Source organism: Corella eumyota, chromosome 4, assembly GCF_963082875.1.
Source record: "Corella eumyota chromosome 4, kaCorEumy4.1, whole genome shotgun sequence".
Taxonomy (NCBI): domain Eukaryota; kingdom Metazoa; phylum Chordata; class Ascidiacea; order Phlebobranchia; family Corellidae; genus Corella; species Corella eumyota.
In genome coordinates, this window is record NC_137493.1 from 9,926,161 (window position 1) to 9,945,665 (window position 19,505).

The window sequence follows — 19,505 nt, forward strand, 5'->3', positions numbered from 1 at the left end:
TTAATTATCACTAATTACTAATTAATAAGTGTTTATTTATTAAAATTTAAAGGTTATTATTAATTTTTAAAATCTTGGTCAATTGTATATCATGATATTGGTAACTAAAAAATGAATTAAAATTTTAATTTTTATCACTAATTACTAATTAATAGGTGTTTATTTATTATAATTTAAAGGTTGTTATTAACTTTTTAAATTTTGGTCAATTGTATATTATGATATCAGTAACTCAAAAACGAATTAAAATTTTAATTTTTATCACTAATTACTAATTAATAGGTGTTTGTTTATTAAAATTTAAAGGTTGTTATTAACTTTTTAAATCTTGGTCAATTGTATATCATGATATTACTAACTTAAAAATGAATTAAAATTAAAATTTTCATCACTAATTACTAATTAATGGGTGTTTGTTTATTCAAATTTAAAGATTGATATTAGGTTTTTAAATTTTGGTCGGTTATATCTTATTATATTTAAAATTTAAAGATAATTAAAAAATTATTCTTGTTTGTTTGTTATATTAAATGCTGGTTTGTAAATTAAAAATCAAAGGTATGTAATATTCTTAGTTAATGTTTATGCATATATTTTTTATTTATAAAATTTTATGTTAAAAATAATTAAATAATTTCGAACCATATTTTATTTATCAAATAAATCTAGTTATTATTTTTATTCTTTCTAGTCTCAATTTTGAAAGAAGATATCTTTAGTTCCTAAGAAATTAAAAATCTGAAATTTTAGTATGTTGTTTATTATCAGATTATGTTTTCATTCTCCTATTTACAACATTTAATTATCACTAATTACTAATTAATAAGTGTTTATTTATTAAAATTTAAAGCTTGTTATTTATTTTTTAAATCTTGGCCATTTGTATATCATGATATCGGTAACTCAAAAATGAAATAAAATTTTAATTTTTATGACTAATTATTAATTAATAGGTGTTTATTTATTAAAATTTAAAGATTGTTATTTATTTTTTAAATCTTGGCCAATTTGTATATCATGATATTGGTAACTCAAAAATGAATTAAAATTTTAATTTTTATCACTAATTACTAATTAACAGGTGTTTATTTATTAAAATTTAAAGATTGTTATTTATTTTTTAAATGTTGGCCATTTGTATATCATGATATTAGTAACTCAAAATTAGATAAAAAATTTAATTTTTGTTTGTTTATTATATTTAAATTATTGTTTATTTATTTAAAATTAAAGTTCGACATTAAGTATTTAAAATTTGATATATTGTATTTTATAATATAAGGAGTTAAAAAACATATTTAAAAAATAATTTTTGTTTATTTATCATATGTAAATGCTTGTTTATTTATTAAAAATCAAAAATCAGTTTTAGGAATTTAAAATTTAGTCTAATGTGTATCCTGATATTAACAACTTAAAACTCGGTTAAAATATTAATTTTTGTATGTATATAATATTTAAATGCTTTTTTGTTTATTAAAAATCAAATATATGTAATATTTTTGGTTAATTTTTATGTAAACGTTTTTTAATTTTAAAAATTTATGTTAAAAATAATCAAAATCTAGTAATATTAATTGTTTTCTGTAAATAATTTATATTTAACTTTTGATTCTTTTTAAAAATGATTGTTGTTATAATTGATAAGATAGTTAAGAAAAATTTAACCTACAAACAAACATCTTTTACAGTATTTTATGACGTAACAATGATAAGTTAGAAACGTATTTTGATATTTATTTTTTCAACCGTATTTTTTTTTAAAAAACAATACTGCATGAGCCAAATTGCGTGTAAAAATTTGTTAATAATAAAATCGATTTCCGGTTAAATTTTAAGATTTTTATTTAAGGAATTTTTGTAAATAAGAATTATTTTTTTTTAAAAACTTCGTTTGGATCCCCCACAAATCAAAGAAATGACGTAACAATCGGACTAAATCAGTAAAATTACTTGTGTTTACATATATACTGCGCTTTGGTAAAAACGATTGACATGTGACCAAGTAACTTTTTTGGCATGTGCCCAAGTCACGATTGACATGTGACCAAGATTGACATGTGACCAAACTTTTTTTCCCCAAAACAAACAAACATCGTTTAGGTTTTTTTCGCTCCGCAAGTTTTATGTGAGAATTTTGTTAAATATCTACACAGGATGGATACAAAAGGATTTCCAGCACAAAATTTAAACCCAGAAATGACAAAGTAGGTGTTTTTTAAAGTTTAAATTATGCTTCTTAGAAATCAAATAACAAGTGTTAAAAGACGTAATGGCTCTCGGTGCAGTCTGGCAGTGCAATATTGTTACGTTTTTAATCTTACCTTAGTATTTCAGACCTCTAATAACAACCTACTGACTTATATTTTTTTTTAAAGGTGTCTGAAATTGGCAATAACGACCATAGTTGAAATTTTTTTATCATCAGACACCACCAAAAACAAATTCAATAAACCTATATTTTAACAGAAATTAACTCAACAACATAAGAACACTTTATTTAACTTGCCTCAGTCGTTTTTTTTTTAAATAATAATGATAAAGTTAATTTTGGAGGTGTCTGAAAAAGTGTTGGGTGTTTGGTTTTAGTAAATCTCCCTTTTGGGTAAGGTGCTGTAAACAGTAAAAACTCATAAAAAGTAATTAGCGGCTTAATTATCAGGGAATTATAAACTATATTATTTTAAACTGCCAAAGTCAACTTGAGACTAGCTCAGGGTAAATACTGTTACTTTATGTTTGGGTCATGAAGTCGACCTTACCACATCGAGAATAAAAAAATATTTTTTAAAAAACTTTCAATTTAAATTAATTACTTTTTCAAAGTGTTATTTGAATAATAGTATGCAAAAACTTTAAAAACAAAAGTTAGAGTTAACTGAAAATCATAAGCATATGGTATCTGACCAAAAATTTCTTTTGGGTTATTTTAAATTTATGATCTTGGTTATTTAAAAATTATTGAAAATAGTCACAACTATTACTATTTAAAGTAAATTAGAAAATAAATAGGCCTATAGTAATTTATAAAACAATAAAGGCCTGGTTTAAAAATATTTCGGATTTTAAATATAAAAAAAAATGATTTGATTTTAATGTTTGCAATTTTGTTTAAAGGTATGTTAACTTTGCTGATCGATTTGAGAAAGAATTTGGGTCAAAACCAAATTTTATTTGTAGAGCACCTGGCAGGGTAAATTATACATTTGTTAAACATTTTACTTTAGTAGGCCTATATAAAATAGAATGGTTTTTGGATACTATGACCAAATTGACTAAAATTTCATTTATATACATATTACCACTTAAATAAAAATAATTTGTATAATTTAATTTTCAAGGTCAACTTGATAGGTGAGCATATTGATTATTGTGGATATTCTGTTTTACCCATGGCAGTCAGTCAAGATGTTAGTATTGCTGTTAAAACTAATAATGAGGGAACTTTGAAATTTAAAAATGTTGAAAGTGGATTTGAGTAAGATTAGATTACTTTTCTAATTTCCAATTTTATATAAAACAAGCTTTAATATTCATGTTATTTATTTTATTCGTGTTGTATAATTGCTTGCTTTGTAGTGTAGTGGATATTTTATTGTTTCAAAATAGTTTCTTTTTTTAAAATTATTTCACTACTAAAAGTATGCGTATTAAATGTTGTTTAAATCGGGGGTTGAAATAAAAATTTTACCTATTGATTGTTTTAGGGATTATTCAAATTCGGTTAATACATTTGTTATTGACATCAACAATTTAAAATGGTTTCACTATCTACTCTGTGGAATTAAAGGTATTATTGAGGAAAAAAAACTAAAGAATGTAAAAGGTTGGTTTTGGTCAAAAATTTTGCATCTTTTTATTTTCACTGTGAAATAATCTAGATCTAAAAGATATAATTCCACACCAAGTAAACAGAATTAGTAAGGGTTTGTTTATCTACTTTATATCAAATAGCAATATTTAAAAGTTTTTTACTATATTCATAATTGGCTAAAATTTTGATTAGCAAATTCATTATTATTTTAAACTTTTTATAAAAAGTGTGTTTAATCTATTTATATATACAAAAACATTTTACACTATAAAGAGACTAATTTGTTAACAAATTAGATTGATGTCAAAAACCAAACATAGAATCTAATTAAATTAATAAACATACCATATTCATGTAGTGCCAATAGGTAATTATCTGACGACCTACAGGCTGTATTGTAATTGTTTTATTATGGTTGCAAAGTAAAACTAATAATTGCTAGTAATAACTTACCTGTACATGCCAAATTTACATTAATTACTAAAGAAAAAATTATTTTTGTTTAGGAATGGAAATGTTGGTAAAAGGAACTGTTCCTAAAGCTGCAGGAATGTCAAGCTCAAGTGCCCTTGTGTGTGCAGCAAGTCTTGCAACTTCCTTTTCTAATCAATGTGAACTTAATAAGGTAAAAAAATTAAGAAAAGTTGATTTGTTGTTAATTGGGATTTGTTAAATAGAAACTAACATTCCGATAAAAATTTTAAAAACATTTTTTTACATCTGTATTTATTTGTCCTTGATGATAAAAGGTCAACTTCAGGGCCAATATAAGTAAATTTGTTATCTTAACCCAGTCTGGGTTGGTTTTGCATTTTTGGATATTATTGATTTTTGGCTCAACATGGGTTCATACTAGATAAAAATATAGAAGCATGGAAGCAACACTTTCTATTATAGGGTTTTTATTTGAACACAAGTCATTTTAAAAATCATTTAACTCTTTCTTATTGTTTTTATAAAAAAAATTTGCAGGTACAACTAGCTGAGATTTGTGCTCGCTGCGAACGATATATCGGAACACAAGGGGGCGGGATGGATCAATCGATCTCGTTTCTCGCACAAGAAGGAACTGTAAGTAAAATTCAGCTTTGAACATTATTAATAAATTAATTTTTTCTTTTTTTTTTTTTTACTTCACGATTCTAACTCATAGTTATTTTTCAATAAAACTTGTTTTCTATTAGGCTAAGTTGATCTCCTTTAATCCACTGAAATCAGAAAGTGTAGTGTTGCCAGAAAACTGTGTATTTGTGATTTCAAATTCCAGAGTTCAGATAAACAAAGCTGCAACATCACATTATAATATCAGAGTGGCTGAGTGCAAGATTTCAACTCAAGTATAAAAAAAATCATTTTTTTTGTAATATAGAGTAGTGTAGACACATTGCTTTTATGAATGTACAATTTATAGGCTCATATTATAAAAAAACTAATGATTGTTGTGTGTAGGTAACTCATCAAACGTTAATAATTGTTAAAATCATATTATAACAATCAATTTAATGATCAGGGTACGAATTAACAGTTAAGAATCTAAAAATAAGGTCGCAATTTTAGAGCAATGATTAGGCCCAAGTCATGATCTTCATTTTTTTATAACAATTGACGCCTTGCATTGGACTTTAAAAATGTACTACTCCTCTGCTTACTAAAGTGACATTGCACAACGACCAAACCAACTGCGGGAGTAAAATTTATGCATTGTGAGATAATGGAAAATTAATGTTAGTAAATGCCATCCAGTAACCTACAATTACACAAAAAAATGTTGATGTGATTAGATTAGTTCGAAACAAATTTAAACTAGCTTCATAAAAAATACATAAATATACACAAGTGTTTGTTTTATTATTGCCTGAACCATTTTTGGTTGATTCGCTATTTCTAATATATTTGTAAAAAACAATTCACTTATTTTAAAAAACGAATTGCTTTTAGCGAACAGCAACTCGTTGTTTAGTCAATGGTTAACCGGTTGGTAAATTTTCATAGACTGACAGTTAATATAAATAAATGGTTGACTGAAATATTCAGATTTTATTTTTTTTCTTTTTAATACTATTTTTAAAGTTAAAAGTAAATGTAATTTTTTTAACATTTTAGTATGTGAAAATTATTATATTTAGTTAGTCCTATAAAAGTTATTATTTTATAAGATTTTGGCAAAACACAAATCTGTGGAGTTTATGAAAGTTTTCAATTTTTCGGAGCTCCAAAACTTGACAAAAAGTTCATTTGAGGAATTGTTGGCAAATGTGGAAGAAATATTTCACAAAGAGGAATATTCTAGAAAAGAAATTTGTAAAATTTTGGAGATAAACGACACAGTTTTAAAGGAGAAACTTTTGAGCAAAAATACTGAAAATTGCAAGTTTCAATAAACTTATTTAATAATTTTTTTCAGGCAACTTGGTGTAGTGGTTAAAACACTTGGCTTTGCTATATTTTATGCTTTTGGTTTAATTCCCACTGCTCCATGTTGTTGTGTCTTCTAAGGAGGTGTTATAAACAGAACTCCTGACTTAATAATCAGGCAATTATAACCAATAAAATACCAAACTACCAAAGGCAACTAGAGACTGAGTTGAGGTTGGTAATATCATGCTATGTTTGGTCTGTGAAATCGACTTTACAACATCAAAAATAAATCAATTTAAAAAAATCAAAAATGTAAAAAAATATTTTAGTGGCCTCATTCAAGTTATACCAACGAGCAAAACACGTTTTAAGTGAAGCAAATAGAGTCCACCTGTTTAAAAAGGCTTGTGACTTAAGCGGTACAGAATCTGGTGGCAGTGACACCTTGGCACAACTTGGCGACCTTATGAACAAGAGTCATGACAGTTGTAGTAACTTATATGAATGTAGCTGTAAGGAGTTGGACAAACTTACCCAGTTATGTCGGTAATTTATGATATGTTTTTCATTTTTTGTTATTTATTAAGTTGTTTTTTTAAGTTTTTGTAATTGTTTTAAAAAAAATGAAACCTCATTTTTGTTGTGTTTTAATAATTGTAATAGCAAGCATAAACTGTTTGATATATAAGTTTGCCATGGCCGCAGAGGTGCTTTGATAAATCAGCAGCTTTGTGTTTTGGTTAAAAATTCTTGAAGTATGACATTGTAATAAGTGTGAAATGGACTTTTGCCAAGCTAAAACTTTTGTCAAGGTTATTTACCTTAAGACAGGGTCGTGGGAAAATTGCTGTGCATGAAATGTTAAGGCTGCGAACTCAACCTCTTGTTTAGAATAATTAGTAAAAAAAACATTAGATAAATTGTGGAAAAGATTGTAAGTCATTATTGAAAAAGCACCCCATAAATGTAAACTGCTAATTTTTATAAACTTGGTATAAAAAAAAAACGTTGTGTGAAATTATATTCATAAAACGAATTTTAAAAAATTTTCTCAGAGATTCTGGAGCTTTAGGATCTAGGTTGACGGGAGCAGGTTGGGGAGGATGTGCAGTCTCCTTGGTTCCTCTTCCGAATCTCTCGTCATTTTTGGCATCAGTGAAAGACGGTTACTATGGGGACATGGATAAAAATGAGTTAGGGGAATTGTTATTTGCTTCGCAACCAGGAATTGGGGCTCAAGTGTTTGTTTTGTAAAGATTTTGATTGTTTTGGTTAAATTATTAAAAATATTTTTAAAACTTGATTGAAAAAAAATTAAAAAAAACATTTGATTAAAGAACCCCATTTTAAAAATCACAACAAGCCTAAAATATTATTACTTCAAATTTTGTTATATGTTTGAATAAAGAAATGATATAACTAGTTGATTGCCTATTCTACCATTTGTCACACCATAATTTTTTTATGAAAATATGCTTACCATGTTCGCCACCGACAGATAGATTAAACATGACATTAAATAACTGAGAAATAATGATTCATAATAGTATTATTTTGTGTTTTTTTGATAAGCAAATTGCAAATAATGAATTTTTTTCACTGTTCATCAATTTCTTTGGTCATAATTAATATGATTACTTGTTGCTAAATCATAAACATATATTATATATTTTGTGCAATAATAAATTCATTGGAATATTTAAAGGGGTTGTGTGATCGCAGGGTTTATTTTTTAATTGTGTTGAAATTTATCCAACTTGCACGATGATACCATTATTTAAAAAATTGGTTAAGTAGTTTTTGAGAAACCGGGTTTTAAGTTAAAATTTGTAAATAGGTAAAATCTCTACACTTGCGAGTCACGCGACGCACAACGTCACGTCGTTAGGTCATATGCTGGCAGACATAGAAAAATAACTTTATTTTGCCCTTTTTGAGCCGTTTGTTGTTCCTTTTATTTAATTGGTTTGCAGAAAACAAACTAAGCATAAAAAGCAAAATTTAGCCATATTATATAAGACAGTTCTTATTTTAAAGTATTTTTAATTAGGTAGGCTGTATTTAAAAAATTATACCAAATTGAAGGTATGTCGTGGTTGGGTACGTTGTTCTTTACAAAATATATAAAATAAATTGGAGCGCCATGATAGGTAAGTTGTCAAAACCCCCAATTTGTGACGTCACTTATATAGCGTATATTACGAAAATACAAAGTTTACACCTGCATTTGGCCATTTTGTAATATTTTGTTCACTTTTTTAAAAGTATATCGTGGTTGTGTACGTTGTTTTTTACAAAATATGTTATATAATTTTAAGCGCCATTATAGGTAAGTTGTCAAAATCCCCAATTTGTGACGTCATGGAAAACACGCATTTCGGTATAGTACAAAAGTTTACTCCTGCGTTTGACAATTTTTTATTGTTTTGGTTATTATTTTTTATTTTAAAGTGTTAAAAACCTTGTTAACTTATTTTATATTTAGTTTGGTTTTAATTTGTTCTTTTTAAAGAGGCTATTTAACCACGTTCTTTTTGTATTGTACGATTTAAAAATATTTGGAATCAATATTTTTAATGATTATTCGCCCAAGCAAAATTCTCTGCTACTTCATTTTAGTACTACCTGTTTAAACCAAAGTATATATATGAACAAAAGTAGTTTAACACGTGACCGGAAATAAAATTAAAAGATCAAAATGGGTCTTGGTAATGCATTACAGGTATAGGAAAAAACACAAACATCCCGTTTTACAAGAATTCCTTTCGTAGAAATCTAAAAATTTAACCGGAATTCCATTTTAATAATATTTTAACATTTTTTACGCGCAGTTTTTTTTGTGTAGTGTTGTTATTAAATAGAGATATAATTTAAAAAAAAGTAAAAAAGAAATAAAATAATAAAACTAGAAAGAATAAAAAGAATAATAAAAATAATAAGTATAATGACAATAACAATATGTTTCGAAATCTAAGATTTCGAACCATAAAAATGTCTAAAATGTTGTTTACTAAACACTAACACGTCATAAAAGACATTGTTGTATGAATGGAAATTGGGGACACACTTAAATAATACTCAGGGCATGCGACAATTTTTTTGAGAAAATACAATTTTTTATTTTTAATAATTTTTTATTTTTAATAATTTTTTATTTTTAATAAATGCGTATAAAAGTGTCAAAATATTAGTATAATAGAATTTTGGGTAAATTTTTAGGTGTCCGTGTTAGAAATTTTTGTAAATTAAAATATTCGTGTTTTTTCCTATACCTGTAATGCATTTCTAAGACCCGTTTTGGCCTCCATGAATCTGAAAAATGACGTAACAATCCGGTTGAATCAGTTGTACTACTTGTGTTTATATATATACTTTGGTTTAAACCGGCGGACGACGCTAAAAGAGCTTTTTAATTTTGTGGATTTTATTTTTTGAAAAACTTTGTCGGGCAATATGCAATAAATGTTTAGTAAGTTTAAAAAGATCAATATCGCAGTGGCAATGGAGCAAAATGTGCAAAACAAAAAAAATTACAAAAAATATATACAGATGGATAGTACTAAAATACGGGATACGAAAGGTTGCGGGGTGCCGGAAATACTGAATCCGTATGTAAACGTTAACAAAAAGACGCTGAATGCGGAAAATGACGGGATTTTTATACCCTTTCCTAATCTTCCCTTGCACTTTATAGTCGATTTAGCATTATTCTATTCATTCCCATGTGTAGGGTTTGTCTAACTATACCCCACGTGACCAACAATAGGTTGATCGGAGAATAAAATACGCCTCTTGATCACAGATTGATCTCAGTTAATATAAAAATAATACCGACAATGGGCCCAGAATTGCAACTGTCTAACTCGACTGATACAACAATTGAAATACTCTACAATGTATTCAATATTCAGTACACAAGAAAAACAATTAACAAAAAACAATACTGGCTTAACACTTACAAATCAATATTACTTTTAACAAAAACTAACTAAAGACCATTTATGAATTGTTAAAACAGGGCGAATCGTATTCTAAATATATGACGTACTAAAAGTAGAATTCCAAAATTATTCCAAGTTACGATACAAATAAAGACAAAAAAGGCGAAACACAAATCACGTGACTAAGAACGCTGGAAAAAGGGAAAAACTTGAAATGACCAGGCGATAAGGCGATCCAAAAAGAAGCGCACAATAGCGGCTAATGGTGTCCAACCGAGTGTGAAATTGTATTTAAAATTAATGAGAAAATATAAATCAGTTTTCATATAAATGGATTTAACACCATGCCTTTAAAAGCAATCCCGCATCATTCCTCAGACCTTGACTGCATTTATCCCGCAGTAAAGTACAAAAATGGGGGACGCGGAATTTGAGGGAATGGAAAATGAAGGAACGGAAATTGAAGGAACGGAAAATGAAGGAACCGGAAAATGAAGGAACGGAAAATGAAGGAACCGGAAAATAAAGGAACGGAAAATGAAGGAACCGGAAAATAAAGGAACGGAAAATGAAGGAACCGGAAAATGAAGGAACGGAAATTGAAGGAAAGTGAAAAAAGGAGAGGCGGAATCTTAAAAAAATAAAACGCGGAAATTCCGTTGACTATTTATTTGTATTTAAGTCAATATTATTTTAGAAATAAACGGGCATTTTTTGGGGTAATAAAAATTAACTCATTATCGCTTATCAGTTTTTGAATAAATGGCAGTAATCCTAAATAAACAGTCAATGATGTTTCCGCGTTTTAGTATTTAAGATTCCGCCCTCTCCTTTTTTGTTTTCCTTCATTTTTCGGTTCCTTCATTTTCCGTTTTCTTCACTTTCCGTTCCTTTATTTTCCGGTTCCTTCATTTTCCGTTCCTTTATTTTCGGGTTCCTTCATTTTCCGTTCCTTTATTTTCCGGTTCCTTCATTTTCGGTTCCTTCATTTTCCGTTCCTTCATTTTCCGTTCCTTCAATTTCCATTCCCTCATTTTCAGTCGACCCCAAAAATGCCGCTCCGTCCCGCATTCCGCGAATTTTTATTAACGTTTACATACGGTCCCGCACTATCCTGCATTCCGTACTTTAGTATAGTCCATACAGATATATATAAACAAATTATAAAAATAGCTTTTTATAAGAAAAACAGTCCAGGGTAAACCAAATATATGGGCAATAAAATAAACTGATGAATGTGTACCTTATTTACGTTTAGCTTATTTTTCATACTTGACATTTATAATTTTATTTTATCCAATGTGTTAAACTGTGTAGGATTGGTACGGTAGGCTATTATTAACATAAGCTTTTGTTTAGTTTTTTTAATTATTGAATATTACCTACTGTAACTAATTACTTCTTCTAAGTTTTGGACTGACTCAAAACTAAATGTTTTTAATAAACTTAAGGATCAACCATGTCTGTTAACAATTTATAACAGCGTTCAATTGTAAACAAATATCATGAAAATAATAGTAATGACAAGAAAACAAATATGAAACCTCGTGTTAAAGCCTTACCAATAACACAGACGAAGAACATGCTTTGCACTTCTACAAACAAAAATAATGAAAACATTTTTGAATCTGATGAATTTACGTTTGCTGAACTTGAGGAATTGGAGATTGTTGCTTCACAAGCTGATCATTGTTTTTTAGACAAGGATAATCATAAATTACCTAACTTTTCAAATGCAAGGTTTGTTTTATTAAAACTTAGTTTATTAAAAGTTTTTTTTTGTATATCTTTATCCTCGATGTGGAAAAGTCGAATGCATAGAGTAAAAAAAAAATAAACATAAAGTAACATCAGTTACTTCGACCCAGTCTTGAGTTGCCTGTGGCAGTTTGGGTTAGGCTGTTCTAGATTATATTTGCCCAAAATTATACGGCTGATTACATGTTGACTCGGCAGGAGTTCATACCGTTTATAGCGCCTTACTCAGGGGCGCTACACATGAGATTAGTGGGGATTGAACCCATGCCCTCATGTGTGGTGTAGCAGTTTAGCCAATTTCATGAACAAGCATACAAAACTAATCAAAATACAGGTTGTAACCAAACATGATTAGTGTATAAAGGCCAGTTTACAGTGTTATTTTTTAGTAAGTTTTTCACTTTAATTTAAATAAATTTCAACAAACAATAAATTTTTGGCTTTACCAATGATTGTGTTTTTTTCAAATTAGTTAACTTAACCACCAGAAAACCACACATCGTCGTGTTACAAATAAATTTAAGATATATTAAACACCCTTTTTAAGATATTGTTTTAATTATCTGTCTGTTTTTGTAGAAAATTAGCAAGTCATGTTGACCTAAAGTTTGATGACAAAAGTGAGAGACTAACATTAGAATGTATGAAACATAAAAATAAGGTAATTTCCTTTTGTTTTCCATAAATTATATACAGTTTAACTTTGCAATTTAGTAATTACTTTTATAAAAATTATATTAGATTCAAAAACTACAAGAAGACAATGATAATAAAAGTGGTGAAGCACGATTGTTGAGAGATAAACTCGAAAAATTGGAAAGTATAATGCATGAAAAAAAACAACAAAATATTAAACAATTTCAAATTGAGAAAACTTTACAAAATAAAGAGAAAAATGAATTAGAAAGACAGGTGCATGTAAAAATTTTTGGTTTCTGTGTAGTACTTACGAAATTTTAATAAAATTTCAACATTTTTTATGTTGTAGGTAATTTTTATATTGCATTTTAACTTTTTTTTGCTGGTTTATTTTTAACACCACTGTTTACAGTTAGAAACATACAAGGATCGATTCAAGTTTCAAACTGCTGAATTAAAAGAGGCTTTTAACTTAATTTCAAATTTAAAACATGAAAGACAGCTTATTCTTCAAGATAAAAACAAAACGTAAGTATTTAGGTTATGGACTTATTGCACCAAAGCATTTTGTTGACTCAACTTTTATTATGATTTTAAGATTATCAGACCCAGTTAACTTGACGTTTGGTTGGGGAACAAGTGTCTCAAAAAAATTAAAATTGGTCAAACCTCAAAGCCCCAAAGTTAGGGAAAAATTTTCTAAAGGTGGGTAAAAAATGCATTTAAAGCCAAACTAGAACTGTTCTTACTTATTTTACTTGAAGCAATATGGTTTTAACCTAAACAATTGGTAACAACAAAATTCCCATTAAATTTTGTTTTGCCATTGACCTGTCGTGTAACAGTTGGTTGCAGACTTCGGCCAGTAATAAAAAATTAATTATCCATGTCAATTTAATCTGCACAGAATTAACCCCTGATAACTTTCAACACGCTGGCAGCTGCTATTGTGTAACTTAATTTATGATTTTCAAATAATTATTAAAACATTTTCTCTTATGTTAAATAATTTGGGTTTGAGTTGTGTAGGGGTTAAACTATCTGGCTGCTCAATAAATCATTGTTTTTACATAGTTTTCACTGTTACAGGTGTATGTATAATAAAGTTTTTATTAATTTTACAACACAAGTTAAAAATAGGATACTTATTTTTAATTTTAAGCATTATTATAAAACAGTTAAAACTTAAGCAAGTGTATAAATAAATTAAGTGAAAAAAATTTCTTGCTTATATATACAACTGTTGTTTAGATTCAGAAAGCTTCAGTTCAAACTTATATAAATTGTCGACTTGTGATACAACTTTAAAATTGTCAAACCTAGGACAAAACAACAAAAACATTTTACGACAAAATTGTTTTGCGTTACACTCATCTTATTCAAAAAAAGGTAAGATGCTTAACTTGCACATTTTGCTTAAAAATAATTTGGTAAAGGAAGATAGTAAGTGTAATATCTACTTTAATATGTTTGTTAGAATGTGAAAATTCAGAATTTCAGAGGTGCTTGTCGGATTTTGTTGAACAGCTTAAGCTGTTGGGTAAAGCAAAAAGGTAAATGCTTTTGCTGTCTTTTATAATTTTTATTATCATGACAAGCAGTAAAGCTGGCAAAATAAATATCTTACATTGTCAAACAATGTTTTAAATATAACTAAGATAAAGTTATTATTTTTTTTGCTGTTAATGTGCTATAGTATTTTATTTTAAATCACTTTTTAAATTTGAAAAAAAAACTTTCTAATTAAAAGTGATAAAGGTAAGTGTGCAAACATGTGGTTATTAACTTATTTCTATTGTCATTTTTTATATGCGATCTTGGGTTTTGATTTCCACCAGTTGCATGCCATAAAAGAATGATTGACCAGTACTCTAAATCTGCTTTACAATATTAGAAATTTTATTATTTCCTCCCACAAATTCTTGCAATTTTAACTAAATACATTTTTAAATTAATACTCCATATTTTCTAGTTTTTTCTGATTTTAAGGTTGAGAGGTTATGCCCAAAAATTCAAAAACTATGCCATACGGATTTTCTGTAAATGCAATTCAATATGTAAAAAAAAAAACTTTTTTTTCCTCTTAGAATTTTACCACAATGTTATATTGATGCTATCGATATTCTTGAAACAATCATCAACTCAAAAAGTAAATTTGTTTAATATTTTGACTAAATTTTCCAAATCTATTTCATAAAATTTGATTAAAATCTCACAATAACCTGCCTGGTTGTATTGTAATAGATCTTGTTTTGTTTATTAATATAAATTCTTATTATTTTTAGCCCTTAAAATAGATCCTGTAAGCAAATCCAGATTACTAGACTGCATTGAAATTGTCCTTTTATCCGAAAGTCCACTGAAAGAAGTTTCATTAAAGACACTGCACCAACTTTTAATACATTTATCAGAATTTTGTGATTGCGTCAAGTTGGTAAGCTTATATTATATCCTAGTAATTGGAAAAAACTGTTTACTGTATAATCTTTAGTTATGTCTGTTTCATTAACTTCACTCAGTTAACTACAATATTAATGGTAATTTAAAAAATTTTGTTTTACAGAAAGACACAATTTTTTCCACTATTTTATTATCTTTTGAAGACCACAAAGATTCCTCCTTAAATGTTTTATGTGAATTGGCAAGAAGGCTGGATTGTCAGTATTTTGAAAGGTGAAACAATTATGTAAAGGCTTTGTCTTTTTATGTAAGGCCAATGGTTTGATAATGGATTCCTGCTGTTCTTACACATAACATAATTAAAATTAAGCTAACAATACTTTTAACGATACATAATAAATAGATAACACCAAAATAATATTAAAAAAACTGCAAAGGGTATTTTTAATTTAAAGAAGCCCATAAAAATTGATCAATGGTTTTAAAAAATAAGGTACATTTATAATAAATTAAGGTAAATGGTAAATATTTATAGATTTTCAGTTTTTGTTCCACAATTCACTAATCTGCTATCGGAGAATCAACCTACTCGACTTTTGGTTGAATTAATTTATTTGCTAGTATCAAATCCTGCAATTTGTCAACTTTTAATATCAAATGGCTGCTTTTCAAAACTTTGCCATGCTTGTTATGTTGATTATAACTCTTTTCAGTGGTCTTCTCTTTTATTTAAGGTTAGTTGTAGTTTGCATTTTCAATTAATAACCTTTAATTCTTTTAACTTTACAAGACTAGTAAATATGTGTTGTTGAAAACACTTATCTACACTATAAACATTATTTATTAAAATGCAGGTTAAGATTTGAATAAATTGATTTAAATAAATTTTTGTTCAGTAATTGTGATCAATGCTTACTAGTTTCATAAACTGTTTTTGTTGTTAAAAGTAATATTTATAAAAAAATTGGTTTAAGTTAAGTTTTGTTAATTAGTTAAATTGGTAAATGTGATAAGAGCATTTAAAGTGTAGGTGGCTGATAATATCTTATATATCAGCACTTATTTATATTAAGCTATTGATCAAACAATCTTGTTGCTTTTTATTTTTTGTATAATTAATAGTATATACATTTTTTTACGAAATAGGTTGTTGATTTATTTTTAAAGCTTCGATGCAATAATATTGACTTGCTAAATGAAACCACAATTCAAGAACTTTATTATTTATGTAATATAATCCTTTATTATCAAATCTCTTTGTGGCAAAATGGATATAAAAATAGGTGGGTAATAAAACTTACTTTTTTAGATATAAAAGATTAGTCATAAATTTTTGTAAATTTTAGTTGTTTTTTTACAGGGTATTTTTATGTTAAAAAAAAAACTACTAAGCATTATTACCAATGCCTAGCAGATACTTTCTGTAGGACTATATTTCAATTCTGTAGGACTATATTTCATGGTTATTTTTAGAGAACCTCTAATTGGTCGAACATTAATTTTACTTTACTCCTTACCTGATGTTTCCGTCGCCAATCATAAAGAAATTCTTGTTTTATGGAAAATTAAAGAATTTGTTGGTAATCGTGATTGTCATTGGTTTAAAGCACTGGGGGAAGTAATTGACAACGAAATAAAGGTTGGACAAAACACTCACTAGCCTTTAACGCCAGTAAGCTATATAAAAATATACTGAATACCATTTCATAAATTAATTTAAAAAATGTATCTCATTTCTTTATTATAATCAGTATTTCAATTTCTAAATATTTGTATTTATTTAAAAATATAGTACTGCACACAATTTTGTTTGTTTTATTTGTATTATTTTACTTGATGACGTCACTTTGTAGCCTACAAGCTAAATTTCGCGAAACGAAATTTTATGCTTGGTCAATCAGGCAACACATACCCCTAGCTAGGTATAATAAAAAAGGACGATTGTATCATGATTTGGTTACAGCTCGTTGATTCGTTAAAGCCCGGGACTACTTTTAAGGCGTTGTTGAAATGTTTATAATGGTTAAGTATTAGTATCTTTAAAAAAATCAATGAATGTAACAGATAATGTAAGGAAAGCGAAATATGAAACGGGACATGTCATAAAAGTTTTTTTGTTGTCAGTATGGAAAGGTAGTGTTTAGGCTTACTTTTTACGCCATAATATCGAATGCGCATCTGTAATTTTTTAATACTAGTCACATGTGTACCTGATAGTTAAGTTGCTATGAAATCAATAATTTTGCCATCATTAGCCATTGTTAAATGACGCTTGCTGGAGTATAAAATGGGTAGAAGTAAAATGCGGAAAGTTGCAGGGTGCGGAAAATACCGGGGGCGTGGGTATAAAGGCCTGTTCCCACGACAAGGCAACGCTGCGTTGCGTTACGTAACTTTACAAGTTCTTAGGATTTTTTTTTTAATTTTAATAAAAAACATCTAATAAAAGTATATCGCTTACGAAATCTTGCGTAAATTTTGCTTCAGCTACAAAACTTTACGAAATCTTACATAACTTTCGTACGTGTGAACCACTGTGTTCATTGTAAATGGTTTCAAAATCTTACGTTACGTTGCGTACGCCGTGTGAACGGGTCTTAAACGTTAACGAAAATTCGTTGAATGCGGAAAAGCATCATTCCTAAGCATTTTAGTATTGTATAAAATCAATGGCCACTAAGTTTACAATTTTAACTTAAAATGTTGGCCCACACTGTATTTGCAACAATACCTTTCTCGATTTTGCCTTGAAATGAGTAATAAACTTGTTCTATTGTTTGAACGTGATAAACTGTTAATAGGTAACGAAATAAGATATTTTAAACTATGGGCAAGTCAAAGTTTCTTGCTATTACTGCGTTTTTGATTGGCGTGGCTGGGTTATCACTCGCATTAATTGCGCTTGGAACAACAAGATGGAGATACTCACTTTCGTCACGAGACGAATTTGGCTTGTTTGAAAAATGTCGTTTTAATGCAAGAACCGACTGTGAAGTTTCTCCTCCTGAACTAAGTAAGTCCAATACAGGCAATAAAGTGAAAGAAAGAAGGCAGAAAGGAGATGCTGAAATGTCTTTTGCAATCATTTAAGTAAGTAGCAAAAGTTGTCCCTTACATTATTTAACTTATAGCAACGACAATTTTTGCTGCTTAATAAAAATGACTGCAAAACACTTTTCCTTAATCCCCGCCTTTCTTCTTTTGGTGCTGATCCCTCCTTTTCCGTATGCCCTTCACTTTCTCCTTTTTGTTACCTTTTTGATATTTTTTTAAAGTTTTTAAGGCATAAACGAAATAAAACAAACGTGTCAAAATGTATTACAAAATATTTTAGTTTAATTTTCTTAAGTATGGCGCAAATTTAATTAATCAGCATTGCAGTTATAACTAATATTATCTTAAACTGCTTTAATTAACTTAAGACCGGTTTGGGTGACTAAAGTTACTTTTTTCAGGCATTAAAGTTGACTTTTTACATAAAAAAAATATATATATATATGCATAACGCTCATTCACGGCCATTTACGTTCAGATTTTGCCTACGTTCGTTCTACAATTGCTTTTATGATTATGGGTTCTTTTTTGACCCTGATCGCAATACTAGTTTCGTTTATGATAAGTTTTGGGAAAGGTGGCGGTAAAACTTATCTAATCGCTACGCTATTGTTTCTTACAGCAGGTAAACAATTATAAACCAAGAGTTTTGTGGATATAGTTATTTGTTTTCATGCGACCCTTTTTAATATTTGTTAATATCGCATTTTTAATTTCTACTCTATAAAAGAAGGCTGACCTGAAAACCCACCGCTGTGGCGTGGGCTTTAATAAATGGAAATTTAATTTATTGCATGATGTTGTGGTTTCAGTCTTTACTGCTACCTTTTGAAGCGGCCTTAAATAAGGTGCTAACACAAAACCTGTTAATGGACCAAAGCATTATTAACATGTTTTTGATCTTACAATAGTTAAATATATCCAAAACTGTCAGAGGTTATTCAAGACTGGTCAATGTCACTCCAGGCTCCAAGTAAATTTTTTTCCGTTTTGAGGATAAATTAGATTAATAAACTATAAGTTTAAAAAACGTTCGGTTTTAAGGAATATTTCTCATGATCGCTTGTTCGGTTTACACTGGTGTCGGCCGATCCTCAAATACGGTCACCGGTCTTAGTGTAACTGATCGGTTTGGTTACTCCCTTTGGATTGGTTGGGCTTCTGTTATTGTTACCCTTTTAGCTGTACCTTTTGCCATGCTAGCCAAACCTAGTGACATGTATGTGTAATTATTTACGCTTTATGGTTTAAAGCTTAAATTAACTATACCTTTAATTTTGTTTTACTAATGAAACTAATTTTGTATAGGCGTACCTAAATATTGTAATTTAAAACAACGATGAATAACCTATTTTTTTCTTATAGTTCATATGACTTGATTTTACAAAACATTTGTGTTTTATTGTTTTTTTTAAGACAAGAACTAAAGTACTGTTTAGTGAACCTATTTTTATGATTTTTAAGAATGCGCTTAAACTGTAATAATAAACACTTACCAGCTACCATCGTTTGTTTATTTTTGCAGTTACAAAAAGTTTTAA

General features: G+C 28.1%; 3 protein-coding genes across 4 annotated transcripts; all 3 read left to right on the top strand.

Annotated features, from left to right (window-relative positions):
• Nucleotides 1-1,919: 1,919 nt before the first annotated feature.
• LOC145751680 (N-acetylgalactosamine kinase-like) lies at nucleotides 1,920-7,870 on the top strand. Its single transcript, XM_082567878.1, has 10 exons — nucleotides 1,920-2,207; nucleotides 3,118-3,193; nucleotides 3,342-3,478; nucleotides 3,708-3,826; nucleotides 4,321-4,439; nucleotides 4,787-4,885; nucleotides 4,999-5,151; nucleotides 5,971-6,181; nucleotides 6,502-6,718; nucleotides 7,228-7,870. Exons 1-10 carry the CDS (start codon nucleotides 2,158-2,160, stop codon nucleotides 7,424-7,426), a joined length of 1,380 nt encoding a protein of 459 aa, XP_082424004.1. The 5' UTR covers nucleotides 1,920-2,157; the 3' UTR covers nucleotides 7,427-7,870.
• Nucleotides 7,871-11,255: 3,385 nt separating this feature from the next.
• LOC145749958 (uncharacterized) lies at nucleotides 11,256-17,280 on the top strand. Of its 2 annotated transcripts, none has more exons than XM_082565854.1 (13): nucleotides 11,256-11,853; nucleotides 12,451-12,532; nucleotides 12,613-12,783; nucleotides 12,923-13,038; nucleotides 13,109-13,215; nucleotides 13,762-13,899; nucleotides 13,988-14,063; nucleotides 14,598-14,659; nucleotides 14,796-14,944; nucleotides 15,074-15,183; nucleotides 15,446-15,644; nucleotides 16,057-16,193; nucleotides 16,271-16,404. In XM_082565854.1, the coding sequence occupies exons 1-13, from the start codon at nucleotides 11,651-11,653 to the stop codon at nucleotides 16,284-16,286; spliced, it is 1,566 nt and encodes a 521-aa protein (XP_082421980.1). In that variant the 5' UTR covers nucleotides 11,256-11,650; the 3' UTR covers nucleotides 16,287-16,404. The 2 variants fall into 2 exon arrangements, with proteins under 2 accessions (XP_082421980.1, XP_082421979.1); XM_082565853.1 differs by having other exon boundaries at nucleotides 11,258-11,853; nucleotides 16,384-17,280.
• Nucleotides 17,281-17,581: 301 nt separating this feature from the next.
• Nucleotides 17,582-19,466, top strand: LOC145749959 (uncharacterized). The gene is made up of 3 exons (XM_082565855.1): nucleotides 17,582-17,923; nucleotides 18,443-18,589; nucleotides 19,009-19,466. Exons 1-3 carry the CDS (start codon nucleotides 17,737-17,739, stop codon nucleotides 19,191-19,193), a joined length of 519 nt encoding a protein of 172 aa, XP_082421981.1. The 5' UTR covers nucleotides 17,582-17,736; the 3' UTR covers nucleotides 19,194-19,466.
• Nucleotides 19,467-19,505: the final 39 nt, after the last annotated feature.

What these genes read in the sequence shown, in the direction of transcription:
- LOC145751680 (XM_082567878.1), top strand. Translation starts at nt 2,158, where the DNA reads ATGGATACAAAAGGATTTCCAGCACAAAATTTAAACCCAGAAATGACA. An exon ending in TTAAACCCAGAAATGACAAA is followed by an intron (nt 2,208 to 3,117) that starts GTAGGTGTTTTT and finishes TTTTGTTTAAAG; the next exon opens with GTATGTTAACTTTGCTGATC. An exon ending in ATCAATGTGAACTTAATAAG is followed by an intron (nt 4,440 to 4,786) that starts GTAAAAAAATTA and finishes AAAAATTTGCAG; the next exon opens with GTACAACTAGCTGAGATTTG.
- LOC145749958 (XM_082565853.1), top strand. Translation starts at nt 11,651, where the DNA reads ATGAAACCTCGTGTTAAAGCCTTACCAATAACACAGACGAAGAACATG. An exon ending in CTTCAAGATAAAAACAAAAC is followed by an intron (nt 13,039 to 13,108) that starts GTAAGTATTTAG and finishes TATGATTTTAAG; the next exon opens with ATTATCAGACCCAGTTAACT. An exon ending in CAAAATGGATATAAAAATAG is followed by an intron (nt 16,194 to 16,383) that starts GTGGGTAATAAA and finishes GGTTATTTTTAG; the next exon opens with AGAACCTCTAATTGGTCGAA.
- LOC145749959 (XM_082565855.1), top strand. Translation starts at nt 17,737, where the DNA reads ATGGGCAAGTCAAAGTTTCTTGCTATTACTGCGTTTTTGATTGGCGTG. An exon ending in AGTTTCTCCTCCTGAACTAA is followed by an intron (nt 17,924 to 18,442) that starts GTAAGTCCAATA and finishes ATTTACGTTCAG; the next exon opens with ATTTTGCCTACGTTCGTTCT. An exon ending in GCTATTGTTTCTTACAGCAG is followed by an intron (nt 18,590 to 19,008) that starts GTAAACAATTAT and finishes TTCGGTTTTAAG; the next exon opens with GAATATTTCTCATGATCGCT.